Raw genomic sequence first — 15,535 nt, 5'->3', positions numbered from 1 at the left:
TGAATAAAGAACTTTCAGAGTAAAGGGAAGAGGGAAGTGTTTGCAATTGGTGGGAGGTCTCATAATAGCCTAGGATTTCCAGGTCCAACATTCTGCTGATTAAGGCAGATATTTAAGATAGCAAAATTTTAAGTACTGTTAATTTAAGGACATCATACGTCAAGGAAGAGCTGTTGTAGTAAGGAGGCTTAGGGTCAGTGTTTTTGAGATGACAGGGACTGTGGTATAAGAGAAAAATGAATTTAAGCTAATAAAGGCATTGTATGTACTGTGCAGTTTTCTTTTATTAATAATTTAGTTGTGACTGAAGCTATAACTAATGGTGGAAGTTACAAGCAAAGCATCAGCTCGGTTTTAGAGCTACACATATAAAACTATATTATCAGAGGTCAGAAGATTTAAGCACTGATCATTTATTTTTTTGGTATTGCTCATTGCTTTTGGTTATGTAGAGTGTCAAGTCATTAGTGTTCTATTTACTCTTTTAGCAAAATTAAAATACAGGTTTTTTAAAGCAATAATAGCTATATAACAAAATATTTTTTATGAACAGATACTAATGCTTTGAATTTATTATATATTTATATATATTTATGATCATTGCTGTTAGTGTCTTATTATGAATATTAATTTTAGCGCATAAAGATACATGGGTTACAAGTGGGAAGCTGGGTAGAGGTTTTACAAGAACAATTTAAGATGGCTAGGGGACCAGAAAAAGCTAGCTGTGGAGGGGATAGGGCGTTGACAGATCTCTAAGAAGAATTTTGAAGAAAAGAAAGTAGAGAGACAAGAGCAAGCCAAGAAGAACAAATCAAACAAAGCATTTTAGTAAGGGTGAGGAATTGTTTGGATTATGACTTAGAAGTAAAAAAATATTATAAACATGGGAATGATATTTGTCTTTATAAAATTTATAGGCTGACTTTGAAGGAAAAAAAAAAGAGAGAGAGATATCCCCCTCCACCCAATCTTAGCTAGCTTTAGATATAAATCTTAAAGCAATGGCAAAACTACATGGGCTAGCAAGACATGTATTATCTCAAAGCATATTGTAAAACTCTGCCTGATAATGGATATAATAACTTTTTCATTAACAAATGTTTTTGTAGATATTATTCCACAATCTATGCAAGATTTGCTATGTATGAATAATGACTTTCCTCCAAGAGCACATTGCTTGGTAAGATGGTACGTATATATTTTATTCAGATATCCTTTAGTATGTTTGTTGGAGAGACTCTAAGACTACCCTTTAGTGATTTGTTAAGAGGACTGACAGGACTCAGCATATAGTTGTACTTACAGATGATTATTACAGCAACAGGATGCAAAACAAAATCAGCAAAGGAAAAAGGTACATGAAACAAAGTCCAGTTAATGCAAGCTTTTTTTTTTTTTTTTTTTTTTTTTTGAGACAGAGTCTCACTTTGTTGTCCAGGCTAGAGTGAGTGCCGTGGCATCAGTCTAGCTCACAGCAACCTCAAACTCCTGGACTTAAGCGATCCTCCTGCCTCAGCCTCCCGAGTCGCTGGGACTACAGGCATGCGCCACCATGCCCGGCTAATTTTTTGTATATATATATTTTAGCTGTCCATATAATTTCTTTCTATTTTTAGTAGAGACGGGGTCTCACTCTTGCTCAGGCTGGTCTCGAACTCCTGACCTTGAGCGATCCACCCGCCTCGGCCTCCCAGAGTGCTAGGATTACAGGCGTGAGCCACCGCGCCCGGCCTAGTGCAAGCTTTTAAGAGTCCTTTTCTAATGGAGTCACACAGGATGTACTCAATTCCCTCAGTGGCAAGTTGTGACAGTTCATGTAAAACATTGTCTATCAGGGAAATTTGTTAGAGGCTCAGCCCCCAAGGTTTTTAATTGGTCTTGTAGGCACCCTCTTATTCGTAGATACCAAAATTTCAGACTCCCAGAAGGAAAGTAGATGTTTAACATAAACCACATTATTTGCATAAACAGTTTAGGCACAGCGAATAACTTTTAATCAGTTCTGGGAATGGTGAGAATCCTCCCCAAATCCAAATACCCGGGTGCCAGCCAAGAACCAGCCTTGCCAGCAAGGTTGTGATTGAAGCTGCAACTAAAGGGTAATAGTCACAGGCCTGCTGTTCACTCTTTTCTGCACTGTGTTTCATAATCAAGGGTAGTGCTTAACTATAGCTTTGCTGATAGCGTAGAACATTTTAAGTATCATAGAAATTTTAATATGTATCATTGGATATTGTATTGATATAAAATGTTGATCTCAAACAGCTATGTGGTAAAATCAAAACTCACTTATGTCTAAACTATAAATGTGATATATTAATGTAAGAGGTACAGTAGTCCCCTCTTATCTGCAGTTTTGCCTTCTGCAGTTTCAGTTACTTGCAGTCAACCTCAGTCCAAAAATATTAAATGGAAAATTCCAGAAAAAATAATTCATAAGTTTTAAATTGTACACTATTCTGAGTAGTGTGATGAAATCTCACACCATCCTGTCTGGGAGGTGACTCATCCCTTTGTATAGCATATCCATACTATATACCCTACCCTCCCGTCAGTCACTTAGTAGCTGTCTTGGTTATCAGATTGACAGATCACAAGAAGAAGGATGAATATAGTACATTAAAATATCTTGAGAGAGAGAAAGAGACCATATTCATATAACTTTATTACAGAATATTGTAATAATTATTCTATTTTATTGTTAAGCTCTTACTGTGCCCAATTTTCAAATTAAACTTTATCATTGATATGTATGTGTAGGGAAAAACAGTATATATAGGGTTCATTACTATCTGCAGTTTTAGGCATCCACTGGGGGTCTTAGAATGTAGCTCCCGAGGATAAGGGGGGACTACAGTATATCACATTTAAAAGGTATCTTCCAGCTTTTTCAATTATTCAAAATGTCTCTGAACTTTATTTTGGATGAGATGATGTTAAAACATACCACCACCAGAATGGCCCTAGTATGAGTATACGATTAAGAAAGGAGGCCTAATTAAAGGAAGTTTGTATACTGGTTTAAACTTACTCTATTAGTTTGAATTGGTTTTTTGATTTTTTTTTTTTAATTGAAGAAGAATTTCTAAGGGAGGATAAAATGATAATATCTCTGTTTATTTCTTTATTCCTCATTTCATTGTGACTACTATAGCAAATAGACTGTAGCGTATTTAAAAAAGAAGAAAATGATTTACAACTGCAAATAAACTGGATAATGTTTCATAAATATACCTGTTGTTTTAGTATGATCTTTTAAAAACTGTGAACTTAAGCAACTTGAATAACTAAAGAAGGAATTTAATAATTACATTTGTTAAATTTACTCTAATCCTTCCAGATTTTTTTCTGACCTTTTAAAATATGAGTACATGTATTTAACATGACTAAATATATCAAAAGGCAGCATGGTATCGTAGAGCATGAGCTTTGCATGAATTCATTCATTCAACATTAATTGAATACCTAGTGTTGGGCCAGAGACTGAATTAGGTTTAATTCCTAGCTCAGGCACTTAATATCTCTGCCACTTTGGGCAAGAGTTCTGTAACCCCCCGCAAAAAATCTCTCTTGTCCCTTAGTAGGCACACCCTCCCCACATCCTTATAATCCCTGAAATGACTGATCTGTTCTTGGTCACTATATTTCTATGCTTTTGAGAGTGTCACATAAATAGAATTATACCATATGTAACCATTTGAGACTGGCTTCTTTAATTCAACATAGTGCCTTTGAGATTCTTTGAAGTAAATTCTGTATATCAATAGTTTGTTCCATTTTATTGCTGGGTAGTATTTTAAGAATATCCCACAGTTCGTTTACTCATTCATTCATTGAGGGATATTAGGGTTATTTCTAGGTTTTGGCATTTATGAATAGAGCTGCTATAAATATTTATGCGTAGGTTTTTGTGTGAAAATACGTTTTCAGTTCACTTGGGTAAATACCCAGAGTGGGATTGTTAAGTCATAGGTATTTAATAAATGTATGTTTAACTTTATAAGAAACTGCTATACTGATTGTTAGAATAAGCTGTACCATTTTGCATTCCTACCAACAATATATGAGAATTCCAGTTTTTAAGCCTTAACAGCACTAGATGTTGTCAACATGTTTTAATTTTAACCATTCTAGTAGATGTGTAGTAGTATCTTATTGTAATTTTAATTTTAATTTTGAGCATCTTTCATGTGTTTATTTCCTATTGTATCTTCTCTGTGTTAAAGTCTTTTGTATATTTTTTAGTTGGGGTGTTTGTTTTCTTACTGTTGAGTTTTTAAGAACTATTTAAATTTTGTATATAAATCCTTTTTAGAATATGTGATTTGTAGATATTTTCTCCCAAACTTGTCTTTTCATTCTCTTTGCAACGTCTTTTCTAAAACAAAAGTTATAAAATTTGATGAAGTTCAGTTTATTAATTTTTTATTTTATGGATTGTGCTTTTGGTGCCATGTCTAAGGACTCTTTGCTCTAGATCACAAATTTTTCTTCTGTTTTTTTAAAGATAAATTTTTTTTATTTTGGAATAATTTTAGGTTTACAGGAAAGTTGAAGATTATTCTAGTATGCTCCTCACCCAGTTTCCCCCTACTGTTAACAGCTTATGGCCGGGCGCGGTGGCTCACGCCTGTAATCCTAGCACTCTGGGAGGCCGAGGTGGGCGGATCGTTTGAGCTCAGGAGTTCGAGACCAGCCTGAGCAAGAGCGAGACCCCATCTCTACTAAAAATAGAAAGAAATTATATGGACAGCTAAAAATATATATAGAAAAAATTAGCCGGGCATGGTGGTGCATGCCTGTAGTCCCAGCTACTCGGGAGGCTGAGACAGGAGGATCGCTTGAGCTCAGGAGTTTGAGGTTGCTGTGAGCTAGGCTGACGCCACGGCACTCACTCTAGCCTGGGCAACAGAGTGAGACTCTGTCTCAAAAAAAAAAAAAAAAAAAACAGCTTATATTACCATGGTACATGTGTCAAAACTGAAAAACCAACATTGTTATATTATTATTAGCTAAACTTAATTTAACTGTTTTTTCCACTAATGTCTATTTTCTATTCGAGAATCCAATCCAGGATACCACATTGCATTTACTTATCATGTCTGCCTAGTTTCTGGTCTCTGAAAGTTTCTTAGTCTTTCTTTGTTTTTCATCACCTTGGTAGTTTGAGGTACTGGTCAGGTATTTTGTAGGACCTCCCTCAGTTTGGGTTGGTCTCATGTTTTTCTTAAGATTATCCTGGGGTTAGGGGTTTTGGGAAAGACTACCACAGGGGTGAAGTACCCTTTTCATGATATCAGGGTCCATGTTATTGTGACTTAATCATTAGTGATGTTGATTTTTATCACCTGGACAATTTTCCTGTGTTTCATTATAAAAGGTTACATTTTATGTTTATCCTTTTCAAGTTAATTTTTGTATAAAGTAAGACGTTTAGGTTCTTTTTTTATATATGGATGTTCAGTTCCAGCACCATTTATTGAACAGTATCCTTTCTCCTTTGAATTGCTTTTGTACTTTTGTTAAAAATAATTTGGGTTTATTTTTGTGAGTGTATGTCTGGATACTCTTGATTTCTGTAGTTTTATAGTAAGTCTTAAAATTGGGAAGTGTGATTTTTCCAATTTTATTCTTCCTTTTCAAAGTTATTTTGGTATTCTGGCTCCTATGCCTTTCCATTTACGTTTTAGAATTGGTTTGTCTATATCAACAAAAACTCCTGCTGGGATTTTGATTGGAATTACTTTAAATCTTTAGGTTAGTTTGGGGAGAATTGATATCTTTACCATGACAGTTCTTCCATTTTATGAACATGATAGGTCTCTCCAATTTGTAAGTCTTCCTTGATCAGTGTCTTATAGTTTTCAGCATACAGATCATGTAAATGTTTTGTTACATTTATACCTAATTATTGCCTTCTTTTAAAAGAACTGTTGTAATGATACTATTTTTAAGATTTTCATTTCCAGTTGTTCATTGCTAGTATAGAGGACTATGACTGATTTTTATGTGTTTACTTTGTTTCCTGTGACCTTGCTAAACTCAATTATTAGTTCTAGGAGTTTCATAGTTTCTTTGATATCTTCTATATATATAAACAATCATGTTGTCTGTGACTATGGATAGTTTTATTTCTTTTCTAATCACTGTTTTTTTGTTTTTTTTTTTCCTTTTCCTTTTAAAACTGGCTGGGGATTCCAGTTAAAATATTGAGTAGGAGTGGTAAGAATAGATGTCTTTGTCTTGTTCCTGATCTCGGGGAAAGCATTTGGTTATTTATCATTAAGTATGATATTAGTTGTAGATTTTCTTGTAGTGCTGTTTATCAAGTTGGCAAAGTTCTCTTCTGTTCCTACTTTGCTGAGAGTTTTTATCATGAATGGATATTGAATTTTGATTTTTCTGTTTAAATTGATATGATCATTTGTTTTTTTCTTCTTTAGATTTTTAATATGGTGGTTGCATTGATTGATTTTTAGATATCTAACCACCTTTGCATTCTCAAGATAAACTCCACTTTGTGGTATAATTTATATTTGTGTGTGTGTGTGTGTGTGTGTGTGTGTGTGTAGCTGTATTTGATATGTTAATATTTTGTTGGGGAGTTTAGTTTCCATGTTCATAAGGGATATTGAGCTGTAGTTTTCTCTTTGACGTAGATATCAGAGTAATGCTGGCCTTATAATGTGAGTTGGGAAGTGTTTTGTTCTCTTGTGTTTTCCAGAAGAGATTGTGTAAAATTGATGTTATCTTCTTTTAACTGTTTAATAGAATTTGCCATTGAAACTTTCTGGGCCTGGCGTTCTCATTTTATTGAAGTCTCCATCCCGTCTAGGGTCCAGGCTTTAAACAGAATTCTCAGTTCTGGTTCCTTGCCTCATGCACACCTATATGCCTGAGAGGCGATTTAGTGAGAGAACATTGCAACCTCTGTGGTCATTTAGATTGATGAAATAAATCTAAAGGATATAGAAGGAAGCTAGTGTGTGTAGGTTATATAGTAGAGAGGTTGGTGGCATCCAAAAGATATGCAGCTGCTTGGTCCCAGTGCTTCATAAGCAAAGGCACAGTTGTGGATGATACTAGGTTGGTGCAAAAGTAATTGCGATTTCAGGCTGAATTTTAAGTCATTGTAACTAGGCTCAAACACATCTTTATTAATTGAAATAGGAACCATTACAATCAACACATTTTTGCCAATGAGAAATAAATTTGTTTACTCCTATAGCATGAAAACCCATGCTTTGGGATTCAACAAACTCTTGGGAAGCATTTTCTGCATCCTGCTGGTTGTGGAAGCATTTTCCCTGCAAAAAGTTGTAGAGATGCTTGAAGAAGTGGTAGTTGGTTGGCAAGAGGTCAAGTGAATATGGCGCATGAGGCAAAATTTCACAGCCCAATTCATTCAACTTTTGAAGCGTTGGTTGTGTGATGTGCAGTTGGGTGTGGTCATGAAGAAGAATTGGGCCCTTTTTGTTGACCGATGCCTGCTATAGGCGTTGCGGGTTTTGGTGCATTTCATTGATTTGCTGAGCATACTTCTCAGATGTAATGGTTTTGCCCGGATTCAGAAAGCTGGAGTGGCTCAGACAGGCTGCAGACCACCAGTGACCAGGACCACCTTTTTTTTGGTGCAGGTTGGGCTTTGGGAAGTGCTTTGGAGCTTCTTCTCGGTCCAACTACTGGGTCATCACCAGTTTTCACATCAAATCCACTTTTCGTCGCACATCAACAATCTGATGGAGAGATTGAGAAATGGTTTATTGTTGTTGTGTACAAGAAGAGAAGATGACACTTCAAAATGACAATTTTTTGATTTTCAGTTAGCTCATGAGGCGGCCACTTACGAGCTTTTTCACCTTTCCAATTTGCTTCAAATGCCAAACAACCGTAGAATGGTCGACCTTGAGTTCTGCAGCAACTTCTGCATGGTTGTCAGAGGATCAGCGTCCATGATATGCTCTCAATTGGTCATTGTCAACTTCCAATGGCTGGCCACTGTGCTCCTCATCTTCAGGGCTCTGGTCTCCTTTGCAAAACTTCCTGAACCACCAATTCACTGTATGTTTGTTGGCAGTTCCTGGACCAAATGCATTGTTGATGTTTCAAGTTGTCTCTGCTGCTTTACTATCCATTTTGAACTTGAATAAGAAAAGCGCTCAAATTTGCTTTTTGTCTAACATCATTTCCGTAGTCCAAAATAAATATAAAATAAACAGCAAGTAATGTCATTAGCAAAAATACATAAAAGGAGAAATGTGCATTAAAATGATGTATAACATAACCGTATTTATTTAAGAATGTATTCCAATATCAAATGGCAAATTTCAATAATGCTAAAACCACAATTACTTTGCACCAACCTAATAATATTTGATGTTGTGCTTCTGGAAGCATGATTTCTAGACTAGCTTTATTTATATTTATTATGAGGATGGGGCATTCTTGGACATAGCCTAGCCAGGATACATGCCAAAGACAACTTTCCCTGGACTGGGTACACCTCATCAATCTGAGAGTTATATAATTCACATTATGACTGCTGGGATAAAATACATGCTATTCTCAGACATAAACAGACTTTTCTTTCATCATTCTCAGTCTCCCCAGTCTATCACAACGTAGTTTTGAAGACATTTTTGTGAGTCATACTAACAGACTTTTAGCAGCTAAACTGCTTATCCTGTAAAATATTAACTCCCAGTCCCTAGCTGTTAGAGCCTGTATCCACAGCTGATAATCTCCTGGGATTCTTCAGAGTTACCTTGCATGCTCACTTCTGCCTTTCATTTCCCTTTTTTTCAAGTTCAGCTATGTATTTTTACAACATTGTCATATTTGATTAGGTATTTCTGTGTTTTCAGGGAAGGAGGGTCTGTGTCATGTCAGTTTGCCACATGGTTGGAAGTCACTTCCAGTTTTTTCTTCTTTGATCTTTCTTAAAGATTAAAAAGCCAACAACAAAAGTTTTGAGAATTGTTTAAAAATTAAGCATATTAAAAGTATATGCATTTTCTTTTCTTCAACAAGCATTATTTTTAAACATTTACTGTAAACCAGATACTGGAATACCAAGGATAAAACATGGTCCCTGCCTCAGTAATCTCTGAGACTAATAGGAGGACAGATAAGGGATCAAACATTGACAACACTGTGTGATAAATGGTCTCATAGAGGGCAGCACAGGGTTTGTTGCAAACTTGTGGGAGGTACCCCTAATTCAGACAAGATTAAGTTAAGAAAATGTTTCCAGATGAGATGATACCTCAGCGGAATCCTGAAAGACAAGTGAGAATAAGCCCAGGTAAATATGCTTACTAATAAGTTAGGTGGAAAGATATTCAGGGCAGAAGGACAGCATTAGTCCTTCCATGATGCCTAAATGAACTTTTGAAACCGGTAGGTAGTTTGGATAGCCTGGAGTATAGCAGCAGAGAGTTGTGAATGGGAAAAGATGAAAGAACTTTCGTATGTAGTTAGGACTAATGTGAACCATCATCTTAAAAGGAGTTCATAATGTTTTCATACTGTTATTCATAGAATTTTTATTATAATAGTTAAAAATTAAATTTCTCAAAATTTTCAAAGATACAAATTAATCATCATGCTTCTTAGCAACTGAATAATAACATACACAGGTTTTCACCTATAAATTTTTTTGTGAAGCTAAAATTAATATTAAAGCAATGACAGTGCAAATTTAAAACTATTATACAATATACTCATTTGTACCATAAATATACAATTAGTATAGATTGACCCTATCAGAATGGGACAATATATGATTAAATTAACTTTTCCGTATCAAATTCTAGAAAATAGATTTTTGGGATTTTTGTCAAGTGCTCAATTTTGGTGGTTTATCTGTTGATCTATAACTATTAATATTTTGAAATCTTCTAGTTTCAATTTTTATATCAAGCACCTCCCAGTTTAATGCTAAGCCTAATGATTATATAAGCCTTTTATTATATGAATTTTATATATATGTATTTTGGGGGGTAGGTTGTATATGGTTTATTATCATCTCCTTTATGACATACTTCCACATTAACTAGACCTTATGATGTGAGTTTTGTTTTTCAAATAGATTATGTTTTAGAGTAGATTCACAGCAAAATTGAGTGAAAAGTACAGAGATTTCTCGTATACCCCCTTTCCCCACACATGCATAGCCTTCTCCATCATCAACATCCCCCACCAGAGTAGTATGTTTGTTACAGTTGATGAACCTATATGGACACATCATTGTCACCCAGGGTGTGTAGTTTGTGTTAGGATTCACTCTTGGTATTAAGCATTCTGTGAGTTTGGGCAAGTGTATAATGACAGGTATCCACCACTATGGTATCATACAGAGTTATTTCACTGCTGTAAAAGTCCTTTATGCTCTGCCTGTTCATCCCTGCTTCCCTCTAACTCCTGGCAACCACTGATCTTTTTACTGTCCCCATAGTTCTGCCTTTTCCAGAGTGTTATAAGTTGGAATGTACGGTATTTAGCCTTTTCAAATTGATTTCTTTCACTTTTAATATGTATTTAAGTTCCCTCTGTGTCTTTTCATGGTTTCATAGTTCATTTCTTTTTAGTGCTGAATCATATTCCATTGTCTGGATGTACTATAGTTTATTTTTCCATTTACCTACTGAAGGACATTTTGGTTGCTTCTAAGTTTTAGCAATTATGAATAAACCTGTATAAGCATCCATGTGTGGATTTTGTGTGGACATAAACTTTGAACTTCTTTGGGTAAATAACTGAGGAGCATGACTGCTGGATTGTATGTTTAGTTCTGTAAGAAATCACCAAACTGTCTTCCAAAGTTGCTGTGCCATTTTTCATTCCCAGCAGCAATGAACGAAGGTTCCTGTTGCTTCACATCCTCGCCAGAATTGATGTTGTCAGTGTTTTGGATTTTGGACATTCTAATATGTATGTAGTGGTATCTTGTTGTTTTAATTTGCATTTCTCTGATTACATATGAGGAACATCTTTTCATATGCTTATTTGCCATCTGTATATATTCTTTGGTGAGGTGTCTTTGAGGTTTTTGGCCCATGTTTTTTTAATTGGGTTGATTGCATTTGTGTTTTTGAGTTTTAAGAGTTCTTTGTATATTTTGGATAACAGTCCTCTATCTGATAAGTCTTTGGCAAATATTTCCTCCCAGTTTGTGTTTATCTTTTCATTCTCTTGACAATGTCTTTCACAGAGCAGAAATTTCTAATTTTAATGAAGTCCAGCGTATCAGTTCTTTCTTTCACGTATTATGCCTTTGGCGTTGCATCTAAAAAGTCATCAAAAAACCCAAGGTCATCTAGATTTTCTTCTATATTATATTCTAGTAGTTTTTTCTTTTTCTTTTTTTTTTTTTTAATAGGAGACAGGGTCTTGCTTTGTCACCCAGGCTAGAGTGCAGTGGCACGATTATAGCTCACTGCAGCCTTGAACTCCTAGACTCAAGCGATCCTCCTGCCTCTGCCTCCCAAGTAGCTGGGACTACAGGCATGTGCCACCATGCCTGGCTACTTTTTTTATTTTTTGTAGAAATGGGGTTCCCCTATGTTTCCCAGGCTATTCTTGAACTCTGGGTTCAAGTGATCCCCTTGCCTTTGCCTCCCAAAGTGCTGGGGATTATAGGTGTGAGCTATCTTCTGAGAGTTTTATAACTTTGCATTTTATACTTTTATCTGTGATCAGCTTTTTTTTTTTTTTTGAGACAGGGTCTTGCTCTGTTGCCTGGGCTAGAGTGTAGAGTGGTGTCATCATAGCTTACTGCAACCTCAAACTTCCAGGGTCAAGTGATCTTCCCATCTCAGCTTCCCTAGTAGCTGGGACGACAGGCACATGCTACCATGCCTGGCTAATTTTCTTTTTCTTTTTCTTTTTTTGGTAGAGACAAGGTCTTGCTTTGTTGCCCAGGCTGGTCTCAAACTCCCAGGCTCAAACGATCCTTCCTCCTTGGCCTCCCAAAGTGCTAGAATTACAGGCTTGAGCCACTGTGCCCAGCCTCTGATCTATTTTGAGTTAGTTTTTGTGAAGGGTGTAAGCTCTGTGTCTAGATTCATTTTTTTGCATGTGCATGTCCAGTTGTTCCAGTACCATTTGTTGAAAGCACTATCTTTTCTCCATTGTATTGCCTTTGCTCCTCTGCAGAGATCAATTGACTGTATTTATGTGGGTCTATTTCTGGGCTCTCTGTTCTGTTCCACTGATCTATTTGTCTATTTCTTTTGGCAGTACCACACTATTGATTTCTGTAGCTTTATAATAGTTCTTGAACTTTGGTAGTGTTAGTCCTCCAACTTTTCTTTTTCTTTAATATTTTGTTGGCTATTCTGGGTTTTTTGCCACTCCATATAAACTTTAGAATCAATTTGTTGATGTCCTCAAAATAACTTGCAGGGATTTTCATTGCGATTGCATTGAATATATAGATGAAGTTGGAAAGAACTGATATCTTAATAATATTGTCTTCCTATCCATGAATATGGAATATCGCCATTTAAAATTTTACTTCTCTGATATCTCAACAGAATTTTTTAGTTTTCTTTATACAGATCTTGTTCATATTTTGTTAGATATATGTACACATATCTTTTTGCATTTATATGAATGGTTTTACAGCATAGATATGAAGAGATATAATTAGTTTGAGGTTTCTCAATTTTAATATTGATATATTCTGCCCTTTTGCCCCCTAAAAATGTTCTTAAAGTTTATATCACCACCTGTGGCATACCCAAGACTCTTGCCAACACTGGAGCATATCAATATTTTATTTTTTTTGCCAATAGGTTGACAGTGATATCTTGTTTTAATTTTTATTTTCCTAATAACTAGTGAGGTTGATCATCTTTTAATAGATATTAGCCATTTATATCTCTTAATCTTTAAAATGTATATCATTTTTTCCCTCATTTTTTATGTTTAATTTTTTGTGGTAAAACATAACAAAATGTACCATTTTAACCATTTTTAACTGCACAGTTCAGTGGTAGTGAGTATATTCACATTTTTGTGCACCCATTACTTCTGTCCATGTCCAGAACTTTATCATCCCATACTGAAACTCTGTAACTGTTAAACAATAACTTATCTCTTCCCATCCAAGCCCTGGTAACCACCAATCTACTTTCTGCCTCTATAAATTCTCCTCTAGGTACCTCTTATATGTGAAATCATATAACATTTGCCCTTTTGTGACTAGCTTTTATTTTACTTAGCATAATGTCTTCAAGGTTCATCTGTGTCACAGTATGTATTAGAATTTCATTCTTCTTTAAGGCCAAATAATATTTTGTTGTATGGATATACTTCATTTAGTTTATCCATTCATCTGTTGATAGAAATATAGGTTGTTTCCACCTTTTGGCTATTATGAACAATGCTGCTATGAATATGGGTGTACAAATATCTATTTGAACCCTGCTTTGGATATATACCCAGAAGTGGAATTAACTGGATCAAATGGTTAGTCTGTGTTTAATTTTTAAAGAACTACCATATTGTTGGAGCATCTTACATTCCTACCAGTAGTGCCCAAGGGTTCCAATTTCTCTACATCCTTGCCAACATTCTTGTTGTTTTTTTTGATAATCGCCGTCCTAATGAGGGTGAGGTGGTTTGGTTTGCATTCCCTTAAGGTTAATGATGTTGAACATTTTTTAATGTAATTATTTGCCATTTGTATATCTTCTTTGGAGTAATATCAATTCAAATCCTTTGCTCATTTAAAAATCTGGTTCTTTTTTTTATTGTTGATTTTTGTTCCTTTTTTTTTTTTTTTTAAAGCCTCCACTTAATGTTATTTACTTGTGAAAGCATGGTCTCAGGCCTCAAGTAGACCTGGTAGGGAAAGTAAATCTATTACTTACTATGTTGACATTTTGAAGATTATAACAGTAGCAAAAAGATGTTAGAATTCAGAGAAGGGAACACATGTGATGTGTGATAGGGTGGTATTTGAGGTAAATCTTTAAAAAAAAAGGTTCATTAGGATTTGGGTATTTAGTAATGACGGTAGAGTGGCAGACATTTTAGATAGAGAAAACAAATACATAGGGGATAGCAGGTATATTGCAGATAAATAGAAAGTTTAGTTTGGCTTATTTGTCATTAATGGGAATATACACTGGTACTCTGTGTGTGGGTATATGGACAGTGAGGAAGTTGTTTGGCAGTAGCCATCTGTGTTAAAAGTGCATATGTTCTTTTATCTGACACTTAACTTCCAGGAATTGATTATGCAAATGTACTTGTAGAAACAGACAATTGCAGTATTATTGCAGCAGCACAAAACTTGAAACAAAATATTGATCAGTACGGGATTGCCCTTTGAAAAGAAGGTATAGAAACTATATGCATGTAGTATTATCTTATTTGGGGATAAGGTGGTTACAAGGACAAATGAAACGTTTCTGGAAGAATAAACAAGAAACTGTTGACGGTTTCACACTACTGTGGGGGATGGCATGGGGGAATGTACTTATTTTGTTTTCTTTCTTCCAAGGACATTTGAAAAAAAGAGAACTATATTTAAATTAAAGACCTTCAGAGCTTAAAATTCAAAAGCTTTGAATTCTTTCCATTGTTTGATGCCACTCTGCATAATTCATTTTGATTTCAGGAGTAGGAGGGTGGAGGAGAGGTGAGGAGATAAAGTAAGTTATTGTCATCTAAACAATAACTTGTGATAAACAGATTATGAATTAGACTTTTTAAAAAAATCTTTACTGCTATTTGAGGAGAATGTTCATAAAAACAAGCATTTATAACTTTACATATCCACAGACTAAATTAGGCAAATGAGTAATTCTTTTCATAAATTATTTATAAAAATATTAAATAAAAATAGGCCAGGCAAGGTGGCTCACACTTGTAATTCCAGCACTTTGGGAGGCCAAGGAGGGAGGATCACTTGAGGCGAGGAGTTTGAGACCAGCCCGGGCAACTTAGCAAGACCCTGTCTCTACAAAAAAATTAAAAACTTAACTGGGCTTTGTGGCACATGCCTCACATGCCTGTACTACCAGCTACAGAGGAGGCAGAGGCAGGAAAATTGCTTAAGTCCAGGAGTTTGAGGTTACAGTGAGCTATGATGGTGTCACTACACTCCAGCCTGGGTGACAGAACAAGACCTATCTCTTAACAAAATAAAATTAAATTAAAAATACATTGAGGAGTGGATAGGACAGGAATATTCAGTAGGCAAGATCACTAACTTGACCTTACATGTTGTTAAAAATTGGCAGCAAATTTGTAACTTTAAAGAATGTGGCAACTAAATGAGATGTTTTCATAAATGCAGATAATTGTAACAAGATTAAGTAGTTTTATGATAATTTTGTGACTTCTGTCTAATGTATGTTATTGAATACAAGAATTCCTTAACTAGGATACTTAGTAAACTGTGTTCTCACTTTTAGATAGCACATGTACATCATGGCTGATAATTTTCCTCCAATTTAGTGAATCTATCAAAACTTTACTTTCTCCATTGGTAGACTTAATGTCATTCATTACAGCAAGA

The 15,535-nt window shown here is 35.2% G+C and overlaps 1 protein-coding gene across 3 annotated transcripts in view; it reads left to right on the top strand.

Moving 5' to 3' along the window:
- The window catches only part of RAB3GAP1 (RAB3 GTPase activating protein catalytic subunit 1), a 98,123-nt gene that overhangs the window by 29,481 nt on the left and 53,107 nt on the right, over window positions 1–15,535 (top strand). For all 3 annotated transcript variants that reach the window (XM_069473240.1, XM_069473235.1, XM_069473249.1), the window contains exon 5: window positions 1,113–1,191. In XM_069473240.1, the coding sequence (XP_069329341.1) occupies window positions 1,113–1,191 (79 nt within the window). The remainder of the gene's footprint in view (window positions 1–1,112; window positions 1,192–15,535) is intronic.

The sequence above is a fragment of the Eulemur rufifrons genome, chromosome 1 (genome assembly GCF_041146395.1).
Source record: "Eulemur rufifrons isolate Redbay chromosome 1, OSU_ERuf_1, whole genome shotgun sequence".
Classification (NCBI taxonomy): Eukaryota; Metazoa; Chordata; class Mammalia; order Primates; family Lemuridae; genus Eulemur; species Eulemur rufifrons.
Note: the sequence above shows the minus strand (reverse complement) of the source record. Positions and strands in the feature narration are given on the sequence as shown.